The sequence below is a fragment of the Salmo salar genome, chromosome 03 (genome assembly GCF_965601325.2).
Source record: "Salmo salar chromosome 03, fSalSal1, whole genome shotgun sequence".
NCBI lineage: Eukaryota > Metazoa > Chordata > Actinopteri > Salmoniformes > Salmonidae > Salmo > Salmo salar.
Window position 1 is genome coordinate 63,039,874 of NC_138293.1, and position 20,350 is coordinate 63,060,223.

The following is a 20,350-nucleotide window of genomic DNA, read 5'->3' on the forward strand; positions in this document are numbered from 1 at the left end:
TCCCAACCGTGAAGCACGAGGGTGGCAGCATCATGTTGTGGGCGTACTTTGCTGCAGGAGGGTCTGGTGCACTTCACAAAATAGATGGCATCATGAGGCAGGAAAATTATGTGGATATATTGAAGCAACATCTCAAGACATCAGTCAGGAAGTTAAATCTTGGGTCGCAAATGGGTCTTCCAAATGGACAATGACCTCAAGCATACTTCCAAAGTTCTGGCAAAATGGCTTAAGGACAACAAAGTCAAGGTATTAGAGTGGCCATCACAAAGCCCTGACCTCAATCCTATAGAAAATGTATAGGCAGAACTGAAAAAGCGTGTGCGAGCAAAGGAGGCCTACAAACCTGACTCAGTTACACCAGCTCTGTCAGGAGGAATGGACCAAAATTCACCCAATTTATTGTGGGAAGCTTGTGGAAGGCTACCTGAAACGTTTGACCCAAGTTAAACAATTTAAAGGCAATGCTACCAAATACTAATTGAGTGTATGTAATCTTCTGACCCACTGGGAATGTGACGAAAGAAATAAAAGCTGAAATAAATCATTCTCTCTACTATTATTTTGAAATTTCACATTCTTAAAATGAAGTGGTGATCCTAACTGACCTAAGACAGGGAATTGTTACTAGGATTAAATGTCAGGAATTGTTAAATGTATTTGGCTAAGGTGTATGTAAACTTCCGACTTCAACTGTATAAAATGACGCAAGATTCAAGACTTTGTGCTTTTCAGCTAAAATTACTATATAGAATTCTTGCCACCAACAAAATGTTGAATATTTGGGGCATAAAATCATCAAAGCTCTGCAGATTTTGTTGTGAGGATACAGAATCAATAGACCATTTATTTTGGTATTGTCCTCAGGTAGCCTGTTTCTGGTCTCAGGTTCAGAAATGGCTGAAAATGCATAGCATTGATCTAAAATTGACCCTAGAAATAGTACTGTTAGGAGATCTGGAGAGACCTGGTCAGTCAATTTCTAATACTCTTAGTAAAAGTATTTATCTTCAACTTGCAGCCTGTGGATTGTATTCGATTAGATAGATTGAAATTGTACGTTAAACATCACAGCGTAGTTGAAAGATATATGTTGCGTAGAATTCCGAAGAGGGTGGCCAGCAGAGACAGTTGGGATGGGCTGAGGGAAGCTGAGGGTTGGGATGTGGAATTGGAGACAAGTGGGAGTGGAGTTGCTGTGTGTGGAATAGAATGATGGTCAAAGATAAAAGTAAAAAATAAAGTCTAAATAAAACATAATAAAAAGTATGTTTGAAAGACACTGAGGGGTAGTGTTTTTACAGCTAATGCCGGTTTGCCTGAGGCTGATGCCGTGCAGGTGTTTGTACACATGCATATACGCACACTCTCATTCAAATACACACATACACAGACACACACATATGTAATAGTGCCAGACATGCACTCAAACATATACAGTTGGCATTGCTGTTCTGATTTTAGTTGTCCTTGATGTCCTTTGTTTTTGTTTTTTGTTGCATTGTTTTTTTTGTCTTTTTTCTCTTTAGTTAATTTTGTTGGTTGTTGGTGCTTTAGGGGGTTCTTGGGGGTGGGGAATGGAATTCATTGTATTTTTTATTTTATTTTATTCTTGGGGGGGGACTGGGGGATGGGTCTCAGATGGTTGAGGGTCAGCTACTGGGGAACTGTGGGGGGATCTTGGAGGGTTCGGGTGCCCGTTTGTTTGGCCTGGTGGGAGATCTGTCGACGTGCCCTTGAGCAGGGCGCTGACCCTGGATGCTTCTGTGTGTCGCGCTGAATGGGAGTCTTTTGGATGACTGGTGTGGTGCAGTTGTTGAGCGGCTTCACTGCTAGTATATTGTATGTTTTGGATATTCAATAAAATATATATTTTTAAATACATTGAATTCTTCCCCATTGTTGCAAAGAGTTATGGGATATTAGAATCCCATTGTCTTAACCTTTGTCATCTTCAACCTAGACTACAGTCATCTTCCCAACTACACCCCATATAAACCCAGCAGTATCCAATAGCTTGTTAACTGGGTGGCCCCTGCCCTTTGATCAATCCTAGACATATGTGATCTCTGTTAAGGGTAGAGGGTGATAGAAGGGGTCTCACCAGGACTGCAGGATGTCCAGCCCCCCCTCTGGAGGACCCCCGTTGCCGGCCAGCTGTTGACGTCTCTTCCAGTGGATCAGCTCGTCATCCAGGATGATGGTCTGCTGCTTCCTCAGCAGCTGCAGGCTCTTCTGGTGCTTCTCTGCCAGGTCCTAGGCAAACACACATGCAGGTACGCAAGCAGGCACACACGTGCACACACACACACACACACACACACATGCACGCGCACACACACACACACACACACACACACACACACCGATAAGAATGTACCCATACGTCATACATATTATCCAATCAATATACATCCCCAGCTTTTATACCATGAAGGCATGAGATTCCTTCAGATAGACCTTAGAGTGAAATGCTTACTTACAAGCCGTTAACCAACAATGCAGTTTTAAGAAAATACCCCCAAAAAAGTAAGAGATAAGAATAACTAATAATTAAAGAGCAGCAGTAAATAACAATAGTGGGGCTATATACAGGGGTTATCGGAACAGAGTCAATGTGCGGGGGCACCTCTGTCGAGGTAACTGATGGGGCTAGGGGGCAGTATATTCACGGCCGGATGAAAAACGTACCCAATTTAAACAGGTTACTACTCTGGCCCAGAAAATAGAATATGCATATTATTAGTGGATTTGGATAGAAAACACTCTGAAGTTTCTAAAACTGTTTGAATGGTGTCTGTGAGTATAACAGAACTCATATGGCAGGCAAAAAACCTGAGAAAAATTGAATCAGGAAGTGGGAGAAATTAGAAATGTAGTTTTTGTTTTGAATCCCTTGAAAAACTACAGTGACATAGGATTTACGTTGCACCTCCTAACTCTTCCATTGGCTGTCAACAATCTTTAGGAACTGGTTTCAACCGTCAGCTGTTACCGGGCAGATAATTATGGCTCAGTCAATCATTGGCCAGTCTGAGGAGAGGTGTCTTATGATGCGCGTGCACGTGACTTCGTTGTTTTTTTTTATTTTTCTTCTGGGATGAATACCTATTGCCCGGTTGTACAATTATCACAATTTTACGTAAAAAAATACCCTAAAGGATTGATTGTAAACATCGTTTGACGTGTTTCTACAAACGGTAATGGAACTTTGAACATTTCGTCTACGGATTTGCGTCCACGCCACATGGCATTGTAAAGTGTTCTGGATGGGTCAACAAAACGGACGTATTTGGACATAAATGATGGACTTTGCAGAACAAATGAACATTTCTTGTGGAAGTGGGTGCCCATCCGAGTGCATTCCGCCGAAGATCAGCAAAGGTAAGTAAATATTTCGAACATATTGTTAGAGATTTGTCGACGCCGTGGTTGTAGGCTAACTGTATAGCTTAGCATTGAAGGCTAAGTTCTGTACTCAGAATATTGAACAATGTGCTTTTTCCGTAACGTTATTTTGAAATCTGACAAAGTGGTTGCATAAAGGAGTAGATTATCTCTAATTCTTTAAATAATTGTTATACATTTTATCAACGTTTATGAGTTCTTCTGTAAATTAAATGTGCCTATTCACCGGTAGTTATGGGGAGAAAACATTTTCTGAACGTCACGCGCCAATGTAAAAATTGGGTTTTTGGATATAAATATAAACTTGATCGAACAAAAATTGCATGTATTGTCTAACATGATGTCCTAGGAGTGTCATCTGATGAAGATTGTCAAAGGTTAGTGCTTAATTTTAGCTGTATATCTGGTTTTGTGATGGCTATCGTGCTTGGAAAATGGCATTTTTTTTTGCTGAGGTGCTATGCTAAAATAATCTAATGTTTTGCTTTCACCGTAAAGCCTTATTGAAATCGGACAATGTGATTGGATTAACGAGTAGAGTATCTTTAAAAACGCCGTATAATACTTGAATTTTAATTTTGAGATTATTTTGTTTTGAATATCGCGCCGTGCTATCTCACTGGTTGTTGTCCAACCAATCCCGTTAGCGGGATTGTATCTCAAAGGGGTCCTCAAGAGGTTAAGGTAATATGTACATGTAGGTAGAGTTATTAAAGTGACTATGCATAGATAATAACAGAGAGTAGCAGCAGCGTAGAAAAGGGGGGAGGGGGCAATGCAAATAGTCTGGGTAGCCATTTGATTAGATGTTCAGGAGTCTTATGGCTTGGGGGTAGAAGCTGTTTAGAAGCCTCTTGGACCTAGATTTGGCGCTCTGGTACCGCTTGCTGTGCTTTAGCAGAGAGAACAGTCTATGACTAGGGTGGCTGGAGTCTTTGACAATTTTTAGGGCTTTCCTCTGACACCGCCTGGTATAGAGGTCTTGGATGGCAGGAAGCTTGGCCCCGGTGATGTACTGGACCGTATGCACTACCCTCTGTAGTGCCTTGCGGTCGGAGGCCGACCAATTGCCATATCAGGCAGTGATGCAAGGATGCTCTCAATGGTGCAGCTCTAAAACCTTTTCAGGATCCGAGGACCCATGCCAAATCTTTTCAGTCTCCTGAGGAGGAATAGGTTTTGTCGTGCCCTCTTCACGACTGTCTTGGTGTGCTTGGACCATGTTAGTTTGTTGGTGCTGTGGACACCAAGGAACTTGAAGCTCTCAACCTGCTCCACTACAGCCCCGTCTATGAGAATGCTCGGTCCTCCTTTTCCTGTAGTCCACAATCATCTCCTTTATCTAGATCTCGTTGAGGGAGAGGTTGTTGTCCCCACGGTCAGACCCCACGGTCAGGTCTCCTCCCTATAGGCTGTCTCATCGTTGTTGGTGATCAGGCCTACCACTGTTGGAGTCGTGCCTGGCTGTGCAGTCATGAGTGAACAGGGAGTACAGGAGGGGACTGAGCACGCACACCTGAGGGGCCCCCGTGAAGAGGATCCGCGTGGCGGATGTGTTGTTACCTACCCTTACCACCTGGGGGCGGCCCGTCAGGAAGTCCAGGATGCAGTTGCAGAAGGAGGTGTTTAGTCCCAGAGTCCTTAGCTTAGTGATGAGCTTTGAGGGCACTATGGTGTTGAACACTGAGCTGTAGTCAATGAATAGCCTTCTCACATAGGTGTTCCTTTTGTCCACCTGTAATCTCTATTGCAGTGTGGAGTGCAATAGAGATTGCATCATCTGTGGATCTGTTGGGGCGGTATGCAAATTGGAGTGGGTCTAGGGTTTCTGGGATAATGGTGTTGATGTGAACCATGACCAGCCTTTCAAAGCATTTCATGGCTACAGATGTGAGTGCTACGGGTCGGTAGTCATTTAGGCAGGTTACCTTAGTGTTCTTGGGCACAGGGACTATGGTGGTCTGCTTGAAACATGTTGGTATTACAGACTCAGACAGGGAGAGGTTGAAAATATCAGTGAAGACACTTGTCAGTTGGTCAACGCATGCTTGGAGTACACGTCCTGGTAATCCGTCTGGCCCTGCGGCCTTGTGAATGTTGACCTGTTTAAATGTCTTACTCACATCGGCTGCGGAGAGTGTGATCACACAGTCGTCCAGAACAGCTGATGCTCTCATGCATGTTTCAGTGTTACTTGCCTCGAAGCGAGCATAGAAGTTATTTAGCTCATCTGGTAGGCTTGTGTCACTGGGCAGCTCTTGGCTGTGCTTCCCTGTGTAGTCTGTAATAGTTTGCAAGCCCTGCCACTTCCGACGAGCGTCGGAGCCGGTGTAGCACGATTTGATCTTAGTCCTGTATTGACGCTTTGCCTGTTTGATGGTTCGTCGGAGGGCATAGCGGAATTTCTTATAAGCTTCCGGGTTAGAGTCCCGCTCCTTGAAAGTGGCAGCTCTACCCTTTAGCTCAGTGCGAATGTTGCCTGTAATCCATGACTTCTGGTAGCTTTATGTACGTACAGTCACTGTGAGGATGTCGTCTTCGATTCACTTATTGATGAAGCCAGTGATGTGGTGTACTCCTAAATGCCATCGAAAGAATCCCGGAACATATTCCAGTCTGCACTAGCAAAACAGTCCTGTAGTTTATCATCTGCTTCATCTGATCACTTTTTTATAGACAGAGTCACTGGTGCTTCCTGCTTAATTTTTGCTTGTTAGCAGGAGTCAGGAGGATAGAATTATAGTCAGATTTGCCAAATGGAGGGGGATGGAGAGCTTTGTACTACGTGTCTCTGTATGTGGAGAAAAGGTGGTCTAGAGTTTTTTCCCCCTCTGTTTGCACATTTAACATGCTGATAGAAATGAGGTAAAACAGATTGAAGTTTTCTGCATTAAAGTCCCCGACCACTAGGAGCGCTGCCAAAGGCATATTAGCCACTTGTCGCCTGATCCTCACAAGGCACCCCGATCTCTTTCCGCGAAATCGCCATTTCTTTCTCCAGCGAATGACGAGGATGAGGGCCTCTTTGGGTGTTTGGAGTATATCCTTCCCGTCCGACTCATTAAAGAAAAATTATTTGTCCAATCCGTGGTGAGTAATCGCTGTTCTGATGTCCAGAAGCTCTTTTCGGTCATAAGAGATGGTAGTAGCAACATTATGTACAAAATAAGTTACAAAAAAAAATAAAAATCGCACGGTTGGTTAAGAGCCAATAAAAAAGCAGCCATCCCCTCCGGACCCATCATTCCAGGTTGTACGTGTGTGTGTTTCACTACATGTGTGTGTGTATGCAGTATAAAAAGTAGTGTACCAGTCTGTATTTCTGTAGTGTGTTGGCCTCCCGGGTGAGCCAGGCCTCCACGGTGGCTCTCTTGCTCAGTAATGTGGGCTCCCTCAGCTGTCTGTCAGCAGGGGGCAGTGTGGCCAGGCTGGTCAACTGGGCTGCATGTGGGCGAAAAGAGGGAGAGGGAGAGAGAGAGGGGAAGGACAGGAGAGAGGGGGAGGTCAGCAAATCTCACATAAACACACCTGTCTTTTACTTTGCAGACCACACACACACAAACACACTGACACCCACTCACTCACCTACAAACCCACACGTCATTCTGCCCTATAAAAGGTGAGGGCTGCTGGGGTTGATGACCCAGGGTGTTGTGACTAGGAAGGGGACCAGGGCAAGGCTGACTCACCCTGGATGCGGAGGCTCTCCTGGTACTGGATGATGAAGTACTCCTGGTTGTGCTGGAGCTTTCTCAGGTCGTTCTCTGTGTCCTGGGTCAGCAGGCGCAGCTCCTCAAATGCCTGGTTGATCTGCTGGTACTTCTGGGACATGCTGTCCATCATCCCGCCCACTGGGGAGCTTGACTGCCAATCAGAGAGAGGAGAGAGAGTTGAGAGGGCTGGGCCGGTAAACAACGCTGGCTTTGAGATGATTTGCAGGAACTAGCTAGTGTGGTGTTGAGCATTTCATCATCATTACATGGAGCAGAGAGACACACAAACTGACAGAACCTGAAATTGCCCTGTGCCTCTTTAACACAACCTCAATGACCCCTGCTTGTGTTATTCCACAGTAATCCCTAACGACCATAACCAGCAGTGATCACCACTGACTGAACATGTGAGACCGTGCAGAGGGAAATGCATTTCCTTATCGTGGGCAGACACAGCCCATGGCTTGTTAAGGCTGGGGACGTGAGCACTGTGAAGACAGTCTGAATAAACAGGTGGTAATGCAATCACGTAGAATATGCAATCCTGTGATAGGAGAAGCCTGGCATGACTGGAAATCAATTTAACACTGGGTTTATTGATATTCAGATGTTTTATGGACCACCGGCTTTATGGTTTTATAACCCTTGTTATAAAATATCAAATTTCTTCACCTCCCCACCAGGCCTACAGCATTGCTGGTTAATGAGAAATTCAAAGTTTATCTTTCAGCGAGACATATGGGCTGTGTCTGTGCAAGTTTTCTGACTAGGTGTGTGTGTGAAGTGCTATGTGTGTGTGTGTGTGTGTGTGTGTGTGTGTGTGGTGTGTGTGTGTGTGTGTGTGTGTGTGTGTGTGTGTGTGTGTGTGTGTGTGTGTGTGTGTGTGTGTGTGTGTGTGTGTGTGTGTATATTTATGTATTTATGTGGTTGCTAACAGGTTTATATATGTCTGTGGGAAAATTGAGAGTAAATTGCCTTTGATGTCAGCAAAGAGGCAGAAAAGCGACCCCCAATGGCTGTGATTTCCATAATGTCATGGAATTGGCTGTGTTATGTCAAACATCTCTGTGTGGTGTTTATAGAGTTTGGGTGTCTGCAAATATTTATAAAAGGTGTGTGGGTATTTCCATATTATTTCCATATGTGTATGTATGTATGTGTGTATTTTGTGCATACGAGCTACAGGTATCTGTTATATGCATACCTGTGAAACAAGCTTCCCAGGTAGGTGGGAGTAGGAATGGAAGTTGGAGAGAGTGCTTCATACTCACATTAGAGGCCTCTCGGACTAGCCTCTGCTCCGTGTACAGGATGTGTTTGATGCATCTCACCAGCTCCAGAGGGCAGCGGTCATACGTGCTCTGAAAGACAAGGACCACATGTGCTGTCGTGTTAGGCTTGTTAGCCGTGTTAGCCGCTGACTGGCAGTACGGCCGTGCACACAACACTGACCAATTTAGCCTTCTCCCGCGCCGTGGCATGCTAACGCTCTAAAGCCCACTCCCTGAGCCTAGCTAAATCCAATTAAACTAATGAGATCCTTCTCTCAAGTGCAGACGACTTGGTCTCACATCCACTGGCTACATTTCTCTTCCTTTCTCTCTTTTCTCTCTCTCTTTAACTCCGGTCCTCAAGTAACCCCAAAAGCACACATTTTGTTGTAGCCACACAAAAAAACACTCATTGAAGGCTTGATGATTAATTGACAAGTTGAATCAGATGTGCTTGTCCATGGGGCTACAAAAAACATTTGTGCTGTTGGGGGTACTGGAGGACGAGAGTTGGGAAACACAGGTCTAAATCCCTCTCTCACGCACACATACACACACCAAGGCACCATGTGGGGTTGAAAGACTGCATTGTAGGCCTACAGAGTGTTGTGTTGACAAGATGCCTCCTACTCCCACTGTGGAAGGTGATAAGAGACAGCGTGAAGCACTCAATCATAAAAGGGAACACTGCCTGGTTACCGTAGCCCAGTGTTGTCCACCTTTTGTTTTTCTTCATATAGACACACTGGCCAGAGCAGGCTGTTCTCACGTACTGTTTTATTTCTAAGTATTTTGGGTTGGGTTTTATGGACATGGGACTGTTGCCAATGAGGCTGTGATAACTAACATTTAGCTGAGTTTGGTATCAGTATAATTGAAATATAAATCCCCACGATTCAGCTGGTATAGTTGGCTGTAAGGTTGTGATATCCTTGTGAGTTTATTGGGTTTATACTGGCTTTATTAAAACTGTCCAGCTAGCTAGTTAGGTGTAGAGGTTTTTGTGAGGGCACTGGCTCTGTGCTCTGCTCACGTACACTGGGAATGTGTGCACGGTATCACTCACCTTCATACTGGTACTTCCTATCTGTCTCACCTTTCTCTAGCTAGCTTTGTGTGGAGGTTTGTCTACTGGTTAAATCTGTCTCACCTTGAGCTGGCTGGCGTAGTGTCCCAGTTTGATCTTGAGCAGGAAGCCGTCCTCTCCCACCTGATGCTCAGCCTTGTTCTGCAGCTCCTGGATCAAGCTGTCCAGCAGACGCTTGGCCTTAAACTCCTCCTGGGGGTTCTCCAGATCGATCACATCCCTGGCACAGGGACATATAGAATGCTTAGAGATATCCTATATGTACATACATGCAGAACAGAGTAGCCATTAATCCCCTATGCATTCCCTAACACACACACCTTCACTCAAGCACATACACAGGGACAGTGACTTTACACACTTGCTACAATGCTCTCAGGTTACTACCCCTCCATGGTCCCTGCTACTACTGTGACTGTGATTGAACCGAATGTGAAGGTTACTGGGTGAGGCATGTCTTTCTGTCAGGTAGAGTGGTGTGCTTTGTGCTGCACTCACCAGAGTTGGCCCTCGAGCCACTGGGACAGGTAATGGCGCACCTCGATGGGGAAGTGCTGTCCATAGAGAGACTGCATCTGGTGCAGCGCATCCCCCTGGAGCTGCTGGGCCTGGATCCACACTGCCATCTTACACGCCCTGGGGGGAGGCAAGAGGGAGAGAGATAGAGGGAGAGAGAGAGAGAGAGAGAGAGAGAGAGAGAGAGAGAGAGAGAGAGAGAGAGAGAAAAGGAAAAAAGAAGGGGGTGGAGCAGATTTGAAGAGAGAGTGAATAGAGAGAATTTAGAGAGTAGGATGAGCAGATTCGAAGTGACATGGAAAATGTACCGAAGGTTTTCAATCAAAAGAGGAGAACATCAGTTTGAGTTGACTAAAAGTGAAAGAAGCTTCTTTGAGACGGATGATGTATCTGACTGACACGGCCACAGAGCGGTTGGACTGGTTGTGTTTGACAGCTGTAGTTGGGCAGTTTGTTTCGCTCTGGAGGAGCTGAGGGTCTAAACATTCTGCTCTGTGTTGAGTCAACAGCTGCATGAGGGAGTGGATTTGGGTCAAATACACCTGTCAAATACCTTCTTCGCTTGGAGCAAAGTCAGCAGACTTCCTTCGCTTGGTGTTTGCATTATGTTATTGGTTCAATTGTACAAGACCAAGCAGCCTTAATTACGTGAAGCTCAAATATTGGAACATATCGGACATATTTATTTGACTAAGGTCTGTCAGGTCAACAATAGACAATACAGGTCCCTCAGCTCTGAGAGAGAGTGTGTCAGTAATGTCTCTGTCTCTGTATGTCTTTGTATATGAGGACACAATGTAGTGTCCTTAAGCTCCTCAATACATTTCTACATACAGGTGTAGGATCTTAATTTAATTACTATTTTGTTGCTGAGAATTTGAGCTTCAGGATTTACATAAATTCACTGAAAACCTGCACTAACATATGGTTATACTAACAGTATTGCACTTTTCATGTAACCTTATTTTGGCCAGGTAAAAGCCTAACCACTGATCACGCAACATTGTGGACTAAACGTTCAAATCGTGTTGTTACAGCATTATTTTGCGGCAATTTATTTTATATTAACAGTACTGCACTTTTCATGTAACCTACTTTTGGCCAGCTAATTGCCTAACCACCGATTAAGCAACATTATGGACTAAACGTTCAAAACCTGTTGCTGCAGGATTATTTTGCTGTGACAATATATGTCAAATTGAGATCCTACACCTGTAGGGTTGCTAAACAAAGAAAAACAATGAAGGTGAAAGCATGACAGATGGTTTGACTGCGTTCTGAGCTGGAGTGGCATAAGCTAGGAGGTGGATTTAAATGTAACAGAATGACCCCCGTCAATCATCAGCAGGTGGCTATGAGCAGACTATTCTCAGCCGATCGTAAGAGGAACCATACAGGAAGAGCTGTGAGCCTGTTCTACAGTGATGTACCAGCCTCTTCCTGACCTGCTCTCCTGTAGTGTAGGACTGCCAGTCTGTACCGGCCCATGCCCGCAACCACACACCCAGACACATAAACACACACAATGACACACTACTGTACACACGCACACACACACGCACAAACACGCACAAACACACACACACACACACACACACACACGCACACGCACAAACACGCACAATGATCAGTCATAATCAACACACTACTATATACACACACACACACACACACACATCAATGATCATAGGAGCTGCTCTGTATCTGTGTCTGTGGTTGCTGGGAGTTGCCAGTAAGCAAACTCTGTCTAGCGGTGGGTTACTGACAGACAGACAGACTGACAGAATTCATCATCCTCTGTGACCTTACCAGGTGCCCGGTTCCCACCATTAGCACCTTAGTTGTCAACTCCACCAGAGGGTAAAGATAATTCCCCTCGGTACAGTACTTACCACAACAGCCAAACACAGTGGCACAAAGAGATCTGAGGAGAAGTGAAAGTTACTCCCTTTTGCTTTTTTCTTCTTCAGCAATCACTCTTTATCATTGAAGTGAATCTTGAGACTCTTTTGTGAGCCACCCACTTATAACGACATTAACTGACACACAACCCTAGATCGCAGATATAGTGTACACTGACAGTTGACCCAATGAGAGATCTACACAGTGTAAAAAACTGAAAGGATAAGGTCACATTGCTTACCTCTTGTCTTCAGGTCTTTGCTACCATGTAATAGCAGGATATTATGAAGAGGAGCACCCCAAACCTGAGAGAGAGGGAGAGAGAAAGAGAAAGAGAAAGAGGAAGTGAGTGTAACCTTGCTTGCTACTGAGGAAGTCGTCTTTTTTCAAAGGGACCACAACATTGACAAAATCTGATTACCAAAGCATTTCATGATGCTCTTCACTGGTGGAGAGCTCCCACAAACCTTAGCACCTCCATGCTTTATCCAAAGCCTCTTATTTTAACCTCAATGGCATTTCAAAAATCATAATGCATAGCATACATATTAAGTTTATTTTGAATTTTTAAAGGAGGATGGGAGCTTACACATTAATTATGACAACTTCCGAAGGCCAGTCCTCCAACCTATCAGAGCTCTTGCAGCATGAACTGACATGTTGTCGACCCAATCAAAGGATCAGAGAAAGAAACGAGTACTGAAAGCATAAGATACAGCTAGCTAGCACTGCAGTGCAGTGCATAAAATGTGGTGAATAATTGACTCAAAGAGAGAGAGACAATAGTTGTGTACGGACCGACGCTGGCGATGAGAAGCAGGTACGGGGAGTTGAACATAAAATGAGGAACAGACAGGTAACAGTACAGGACCAGTGTCAGCACATGGGTAAACAAGGACTTATGACAATCAATGCAGGAGCAGAGAACAGAGTGGGGAACCAGACAGATATAAGGAAGGTAATGACAGAAATGATTGAGTCCAGGTGAGTCCAATAATCGTTGATGCGCGTGATGGGGGGGAAGGGAGGTGTGTGTAATGATGATGGCAGGAGTGAACAATGCTGGGGAGCCTGGCGCGAGGGGAAGAGTGGGAGCAGGTGTGACAGTTGAGCAGTTTTGAACAAATACATTTCTTCCAAAATGTAAGAGAATCAAGAGAGAGATTTCATCATTTTTTTCCATTTTCAGTTTCACTTACTTAGCTAGCAAATGCAGCTAGCTAGTTTAACCTACTCAAACAGAGGGATGCTATGTTAGCTAGCTGGCTATGACTATCCAACACTAGAACTCTTCCAAGTAAAGGTAAGCTTTTGGTTTTACTAATTTATTGTCACCAGGGCCCACCGGTGTAAGCGCTAAACTGCTTACTGACAGTGCACTGTAAAGTTACTGCATGATTGTAGAAAGTTTGCTAACGCGTTAGTTCTATTAGCTATGTTGACTACGTTACTTTAGCTAATATGGTGACAACGATGTAGGCTGTGTGTAGCGGTTATGGTTCGGCTTGGAAAGGTTTTTTGGCCTGGTCACATACAGCTGATGTGTTGTGCATTGATGTCCAAAAGTGACAAAGGGAAAAAGTGAGAGGAGGAGAGCGCATAGATGTGAGAAGGAATACAACGTGGCTGTTCTGAACCGTGTTTACGCATGATCAGGTGTGTATTCATTCTGCCGATTCTGTTGAAAAAGTTTCTTAAACGGGGCTAAACATACCTGAATTTGTCCAATCAAAATTCTCATTTGCAACTGTTGGACTAATGATTACACCCTATATCAGCATGATGCAGGCAAGAGTGTGCAAGGAGGTATTGAATGTGTCACTGTCTGTCCATGTGTCACAGTGTGTCACCTCAACATTTTCTCTCAACCTGTGTGCACCTACGTTGTAAACCTTCATTCATAGGCTAGGTTGTAGCAACCTCATGATGGGTAGGGAAAATTCAAGTATCATGTAGTAGCCTAAACCTATTGCTGTTACATTGAGCTGGGTGAATGGAATATGAATGACAGTCATCCAATATGCTGTAATAGAAATAAGGCCATGCTCGTCATCTTAAACGACTCTTACAGCCACTGTCCCACACATGTTGTCTATCTTGTCAAACACGTTGAATTTATATGCCACCAACAACAGTTAGTAGGCTAATGGTTCATATCAAGCTGTCCAGCCCCACATATACCCAGAGACTACTGAGGGGTATGGGTTAGGAGGAGCCTGCTGAGGGGTATGGGTTAGGAGGAGTCTGCTGAGGGGTATGGGTTAGGAGGAGACTGCTGAGGGGTATGGGTTAGGGGGAGCCTGCTGAGGGGTATGGGTTAGGAGGAGACTGCTGAGGGGTATGGGTTAGGAGGGGTCTGCTGAGGGGTATGGGTTAGGAGGAGCCTGCTGAGGGGTATGGGTTAGGAGGAGCCTGCTGAGGGGTATGGGTTAGGAGGAGCCTGCTGAGGGGTATGGGTTAGGAGGAGCCTGCTGAGGGGTATGGGTTAGGAGGAGCCTGCTGAGGGGTATGGGTTAGGAGGAGCCTGCTGAGGGGTATGGGTTAGGAGGAGCCTGCTGAGGGGTATGGGTTAGGAGGAGCCTGCTGAGGGGTATGGGTTAGGAGGAGCCTGCTGAGGGGTATAGGTTAGGAGGAGCCTGCTGAGGTGTTAGGGATAGGAGAAGAGGAGCACAGGGTCAGACCATGATTGATTAGGGAGACAACTCTTTCCTCCGGTTGGACCAGGAACAAGCAGAACATCAGGACACCACATGCTGTTGCTGTCCAGAGGCTCCAAACAAAACATTCACATATTATCTTGATTTCTGTCTGGATCTCCTTCCACCGTCTCACACTCTCCCTCAAGTCTCCCTCCTTGTTTCTGCTCTCTAACTCTTCCTCGCTCTCCCTACAAATGGCAGCATGATGATTTCATCAGTCGTCCTCCCACTATCCCCATCTCCCCCAAACAGACACACAACAACTGAGTCCAACAACATCCCAACCTAGTCTAGAATCAGTCAAGGTCCTGTGTTTAGTGCCTGGTGGACGTGGTGTTGGAGGAAGGCTTCAAACATACAGACAAACAGACATGTGACCACCATAACCTATACTGCCCCGTAACCTATTTCAGGCTCGCTGCACTGACTCAGGCCTGCTGTGCTCTGTTGTGCACGTACTGCAGCCGCACTGTGTCAGTCCACCATCTGTCAGTTCCACCACCTATCTAAGTACCTTTCCTTCTCCTGGCTCTCAGATCACAACACTACCCTGGCAGACAGTTTCATGACTCCAAATTAACAGGAAAAAATGGAGGAGAGAGTAAAAGAGAGCGAAGGACAGAAAGGGCAATAAATCAGCCAAATGGTCACTGAGGTGTGAAACAAGCACATCCTGGTTCTTCACCTGTGACACATGACCCATGTGTCAGTCGGGGGTAAGACAGAGATCAGAAGTGACACCAAGGGAACCTACGTCGTTAGTCTGTTCAACACACACATACAGTATATACAACACCTATCATATATGAGCTCAAAACATTACATATTAAGGATGTCAAATATACAGTGACTTTAAATTCAACCCCCAGTCCAGGAGCCATAAGTTAATAATGGTCAAATATGTACAAGACTGGAAGTCTTTCCATCAAGTTCAAAACCATTTCAGTGGCCTATCAAGACAGCCTGGTCTCAGAGCCATACGAAACATACTTTATGTATTTCGAAGTACCTCCAAGACGTATGATACCTACTAATGGTCTAGTTACAAAAGTAGGGAAGTTGGTCTGGGAGGATGGGTGGGCATAATCTGCAACCGTCAAGCAATCCAAAGGTTGCGTGTTCATGTCTCGTTGCACATGCCTAACCCCTATTCTAAACTTAACCCAATTCACCGAACCTGCTACATACATTCACCTAACCTTTGTCGTATTAGTCCTCCTAACCTTTTACATAAATTATCTTAACCGTTGTCATTAGTTTCGCTAATCGCCAATGTAAATTCTCCCCGTAATTCTCCGTTGTTGTTATGGCGCAACAAGCCACCTGGTCTCAGAGAAAGAAGTATAATACTATACATCCTCGAAGATGTATAATAAGTTGTGTCATCCAATTTGTATGCTATTGTAAGACGTACGATACTATATGTCCACTAATTCGAATGATATTGTATGACCGTGTCATGACGTTGCCCTCTCTCTGGGAACAGAGAACACAGTTGAACCCCCTCCCTCTGCACCAGGCCTTTTCTATGCACCATCCCCCGACCTCTATACTTCTGACACTGCTGTGGTGAGAGGGGTTGTAAAATTCTAAAGGAGAATGTCCTGCCGCATGGCCCAGTTTTGAGACAGAGAGGGGTTTCAGAGAGACAAAGGAAATTCTTCCAACTCACAGAATTGGGGAACCGAACGACATTTATGTTCTGGAGAATGTATAAAAGATCGGTGAAGAATCCAGCTACGAACTGGTCCGCTTGGTACAATTTTGTGATACTCATTAGAGACAATAGTGCCATATTACCATACTAAGGTTTATATAATAGCCTCAGCTATGGGACTTGCATCTAAATGGTTGTATACAATGATTTAATAAGATTAAAGCTATTTGGAATATGTTGAGAGGCTATGTACTGATGTTAATGTGATAGAATTGTATTTCTGTTCAAAGCTTAACCTCTTACATCTAGACGTTCCGCTAGCGGAACACCTGCTCCAATATCCAATGATAGGCGTGGCGCGAATTACAAATTCCTCAAAAATACAAAAACTTCAATTTTTCAAACATATGACTATTTCACAGCATTTTAAAGACAAGACTCTCCTTTATCTAACCACACTGTCCGATTTCAAAAAGGCTTTACAGCGAAAGCAAAACATTAGATTATGTCAGCAGAGTACCAAGCCAGAAATAATCAGACACCCATTTTTCAAGCTAGCATATAATGTCACAAAAACCCAGAAGACAGCTAAATGCAGCACTAACCTTTGATGATCTTCATCAGATGACACACCTAGGACATTATGTTATACAATACATGCATGTTTTGTTCAATCAAGTTCATATTTATATCAAAAAACTGCTTTTTACATTAGCATGTGACGTTCAGAACTAGCATACCCCCCGCAAACTTCCGGGGAATTTGCTAACAATTTACTAAATTACTCACGATAAACGTTCACAAAAAGCATAACAATTATTTTAAGAATTATAGATACAGAACTCCTCTATGCACTCGATATGTCCGATTTTAAAATAGCTTTTTGGTGAAAGCACATTTTGCAATATTCTAAGTACATAGCCCAGCCATCACGGGCTAGCTATTTAGACACCCGGCAAGTTTAGCACTCACCAATATCAGATTTACTATTATAAAAGTTTGATTACCTTTTGTTGTCTTCGTCAGAATGCACTCCCAGGACTGCTACTTCAATAACAAATGTTGGTTTGGTCCAAAATAATCCATCGTTATATCCGAATAGCGGCGTTTTGTTCGTGCGTCCCAGACATTATCCGAAATGGTAAATCAGGGTCGCGCGCATGGCGCAATTCGTTACCAAAAAAATCTAAATATTCCATTACCGTACTTCGAAGCATGTCAACCGCTGTTTAAAATCCATTTTTATGCCATTTTTCTCGTAAAAAAGCGATAATATTCCGACCGGGAATGTCCATTTAGCTAAACAGAGGAAAGAAAACAAAGCTTTCGGTCTACGCGGGCATGAGCCTGAGTCTCACAGTACTGTAACCAGCCACTACCCAAACGCGCTACTTTGTTTCAGCCAGAGCCTGCAAAGCCACGATTCAGCGTTTTGCCGCCTTCTGAGAGCCTATGGCAGCCGTAGGAAGTGTCACGGGACAGCTAAGATCCTCACTCTTCAATAAACAGAGACAAGAAGAACGACACCTTGTCAGACAGGCCACTTCCTGCATGAAATCTTCTCAGGTTTTGGCCTGCCATATGAGTTCTGTTATACTCACAGACACCATTCAAACAGTTTTAGAAACTTTAGGGTGTTTTCTATCCAAAGCCAATAATTATATGCATATTCTAGTTACTGGGCAGGAGTAGTAACCAGATTAAATCGGGTACGTTTTTTATCCAGCCGTGAAAATACTGCCCCCTAGCCATAACAGGTTAACTCAGTCATCGGCACGCCCCCAGGGACACAGACAAGACCTGGCGTCATGAGACAGCCTTTTTCTGTCATTTCGAATAAAACCCCGACCCAGGGTTACTTTCTTTAGACCAGGCCTCCACTCCATTACGAGTTGGCCAATAGGTTTGACCATGCATCCCTCTACTGAACTTTAACCATACCACGTGGTTAAACTTTAGACTATCGATACCGACAGAATAATAACAAGTCTTTGATATTAATTAATAGTCTGCAGCTAGAAATTTGATATCATCAAACGCGAAGACCGACGAAACATCCATTCTATAACAACATTAATGAATGTCGCTTTGAAAGATTCATTCTAACCGAGAGAGAGAGAGCGCGGACAAAAACTCTTCAACAGGACAAAAACTCTCCAACAAGGATCCAGACAACACACTGAGCGTAAATATATATTGATTGCAATTGTTCCCGAATGAGTGAGCGTTCATGTGCAAAGGATTAGCATATCAATTGTTAATATTTATCAACTCTGTAGGGTCTTCTCAGCTGACCCCCCCCCCCCCCCCCCCTTGTTGGTTTAACAAGCTGCCATGCCGGTTTAGCCCACTAGGGCACATTACTCTACCAATTCTTTGTGACGATAATTACTGTTTGTATGTTTTCTGTGAATTACTTTGTTTAGTAAATAAATGATTTTAAGACAGTTGATGTATGGATGACTTAGTAAAGACTGGATTCGTGCAGATACAACAATTTACGACGTCTGGAATGAGACTGACGCGAGGTAAAATACACCATTTAAACCAGAAGATAATCGGCCTATACTATAATATAATATAATATAATATAATATAATATATATAATGTTATAATATAGGAAAGTTATATTAGGAAAATTATAACTTTGTAATCTGAATATTTTCCTGGTGCCCCGATCTCCTAGTTAATTACAGTTAAACGATCAATCAGTTTAATCGCGTAATAATAATAACATGGAGTTATTTTGATAAACATGTCTTCAGTTAATGGTGCCCAAAGACACGACAACCGCTATTCCATTCATAATATAACCTAACATAACATATCATACTAAATGGAGTGTCACAGATTTACATACAGAATAATGCGAATTGCCCTGAGACCATGTTGATCAAGAGCAACTATTAGCCTTTTACTGCAGTGGGCTAAATCAGGGTCACACAGTTTCTTGGTAGTCTGAAACAAATCTACTTTGAAAGAGAAGTATACACCTCACACACATGGTTATGGGCTTAAAAAGAAGACACTTGTATCATGTCAGATATAGAGTTGAAATGTATTAAACCTTGAGTTTACATCCCAAAAATACACATTAAATACATCACAGAAGACTGAAATATACCAAAACTGTTTGACATAGAAACACCTGTTTTTTTTCTTCTCAATAATTCTTATTAATTAGGAAATTATGAAAAATATGAATAACATTCCAACCATGATTTGGTCATTTGACTGCAGGACTCCGACAATAGGAAGCACTGGTTATGGAGGTGAAAGATAGCATGATGATGATACATCATAGGTCAACCCCAGTGAACTCACTAATGACCCGAAAGGACCTCCATCTAATCTCAAACTGTACAATACTATCCTCTGTTAGTCAAGAAAGTACATTACTGTCTGACAGAATGGACACATTGAGAGATATTACTGATATCAGACAATGTGTCCAGTTAGCAAAGGCTGACCAACCCAGATAGATATCTGCAGCACAGACACAGGGCCACTCACACACACTTCCACACCAACGCACACAAACAAACACACGCAGTAGCAGCCCTATGCTTTAGTCAAGTACAAGCCTCAGTTGTCTCATCTTTACCTTGGCCTTCCCTTCAAAGACATCCAGACCGCAGCCCTCGTGTTTCATCTTTATTACTTCTCCTAAAGATGAAAAAGACATTGGCTACTTCACCCAAATCATTCTCACGCACAGACACTCAGCCCAGTGCCATTCTGACTAGATTTATTATACACAGACCGCAATACAAATGGATGTGGTCTGTGGAAAAAAAAGACATATGTACAGAGACAAGCAAAGAAGACCAATTGCAATTACAGCAAAACGCAATAATACATTCTCCACCCAGCTGGATGTGGTCCTTCACAACTAAGAGTACCGCCAGCCTTGGTTGGGTTTGTGTGTTGGAATGTCAGTGTACTGTATGGTATAGCTGAGAGTAGGCACATCGAGAGTTACCTGTCATACTGTTAATTGTGTAAAACATGTCCAGGAACCAGACATTTGTACCTAAAGAAATACTTTGGATAGAAGCACTTAGGAGACTTGGTGGGGGAAGGAAGTGCCCCCAGG

At 43.8% G+C, this 20,350-nt stretch overlaps 1 protein-coding gene across 4 annotated transcripts in view; it reads right to left on the minus strand.

Moving 5' to 3' along the window:
- The window catches only part of stat5a (signal transducer and activator of transcription 5a), a 102,114-nt gene that overhangs the window by 28,303 nt on the left and 53,461 nt on the right, over nt 1-20,350 (minus strand). For 3 of the 4 annotated variants that reach the window (XM_082971398.1, XM_082971400.1, XM_082971399.1), the window contains 7 exons: nt 12,139-12,202; nt 9,978-10,115; nt 9,543-9,699; nt 8,393-8,482; nt 7,098-7,272; nt 6,719-6,849; nt 2,105-2,256 (listed from right to left, as the gene is read on the minus strand). In XM_082971398.1, the coding sequence (XP_082827524.1) occupies nt 2,105-2,256; nt 6,719-6,849; nt 7,098-7,272; nt 8,393-8,482; nt 9,543-9,699; nt 9,978-10,105 (833 nt within the window). In that variant the 5' untranslated portion in view covers nt 10,106-10,115; nt 12,139-12,202. Of the gene's footprint in view, nt 1-2,104; nt 2,257-6,718; nt 6,850-7,097; nt 7,273-8,392; nt 8,483-9,542; nt 9,700-9,977; nt 10,116-12,138; nt 12,203-20,350 lie in introns of those variants that run through there. The other variant, NM_001173817.1, reaches the window with a different exon arrangement.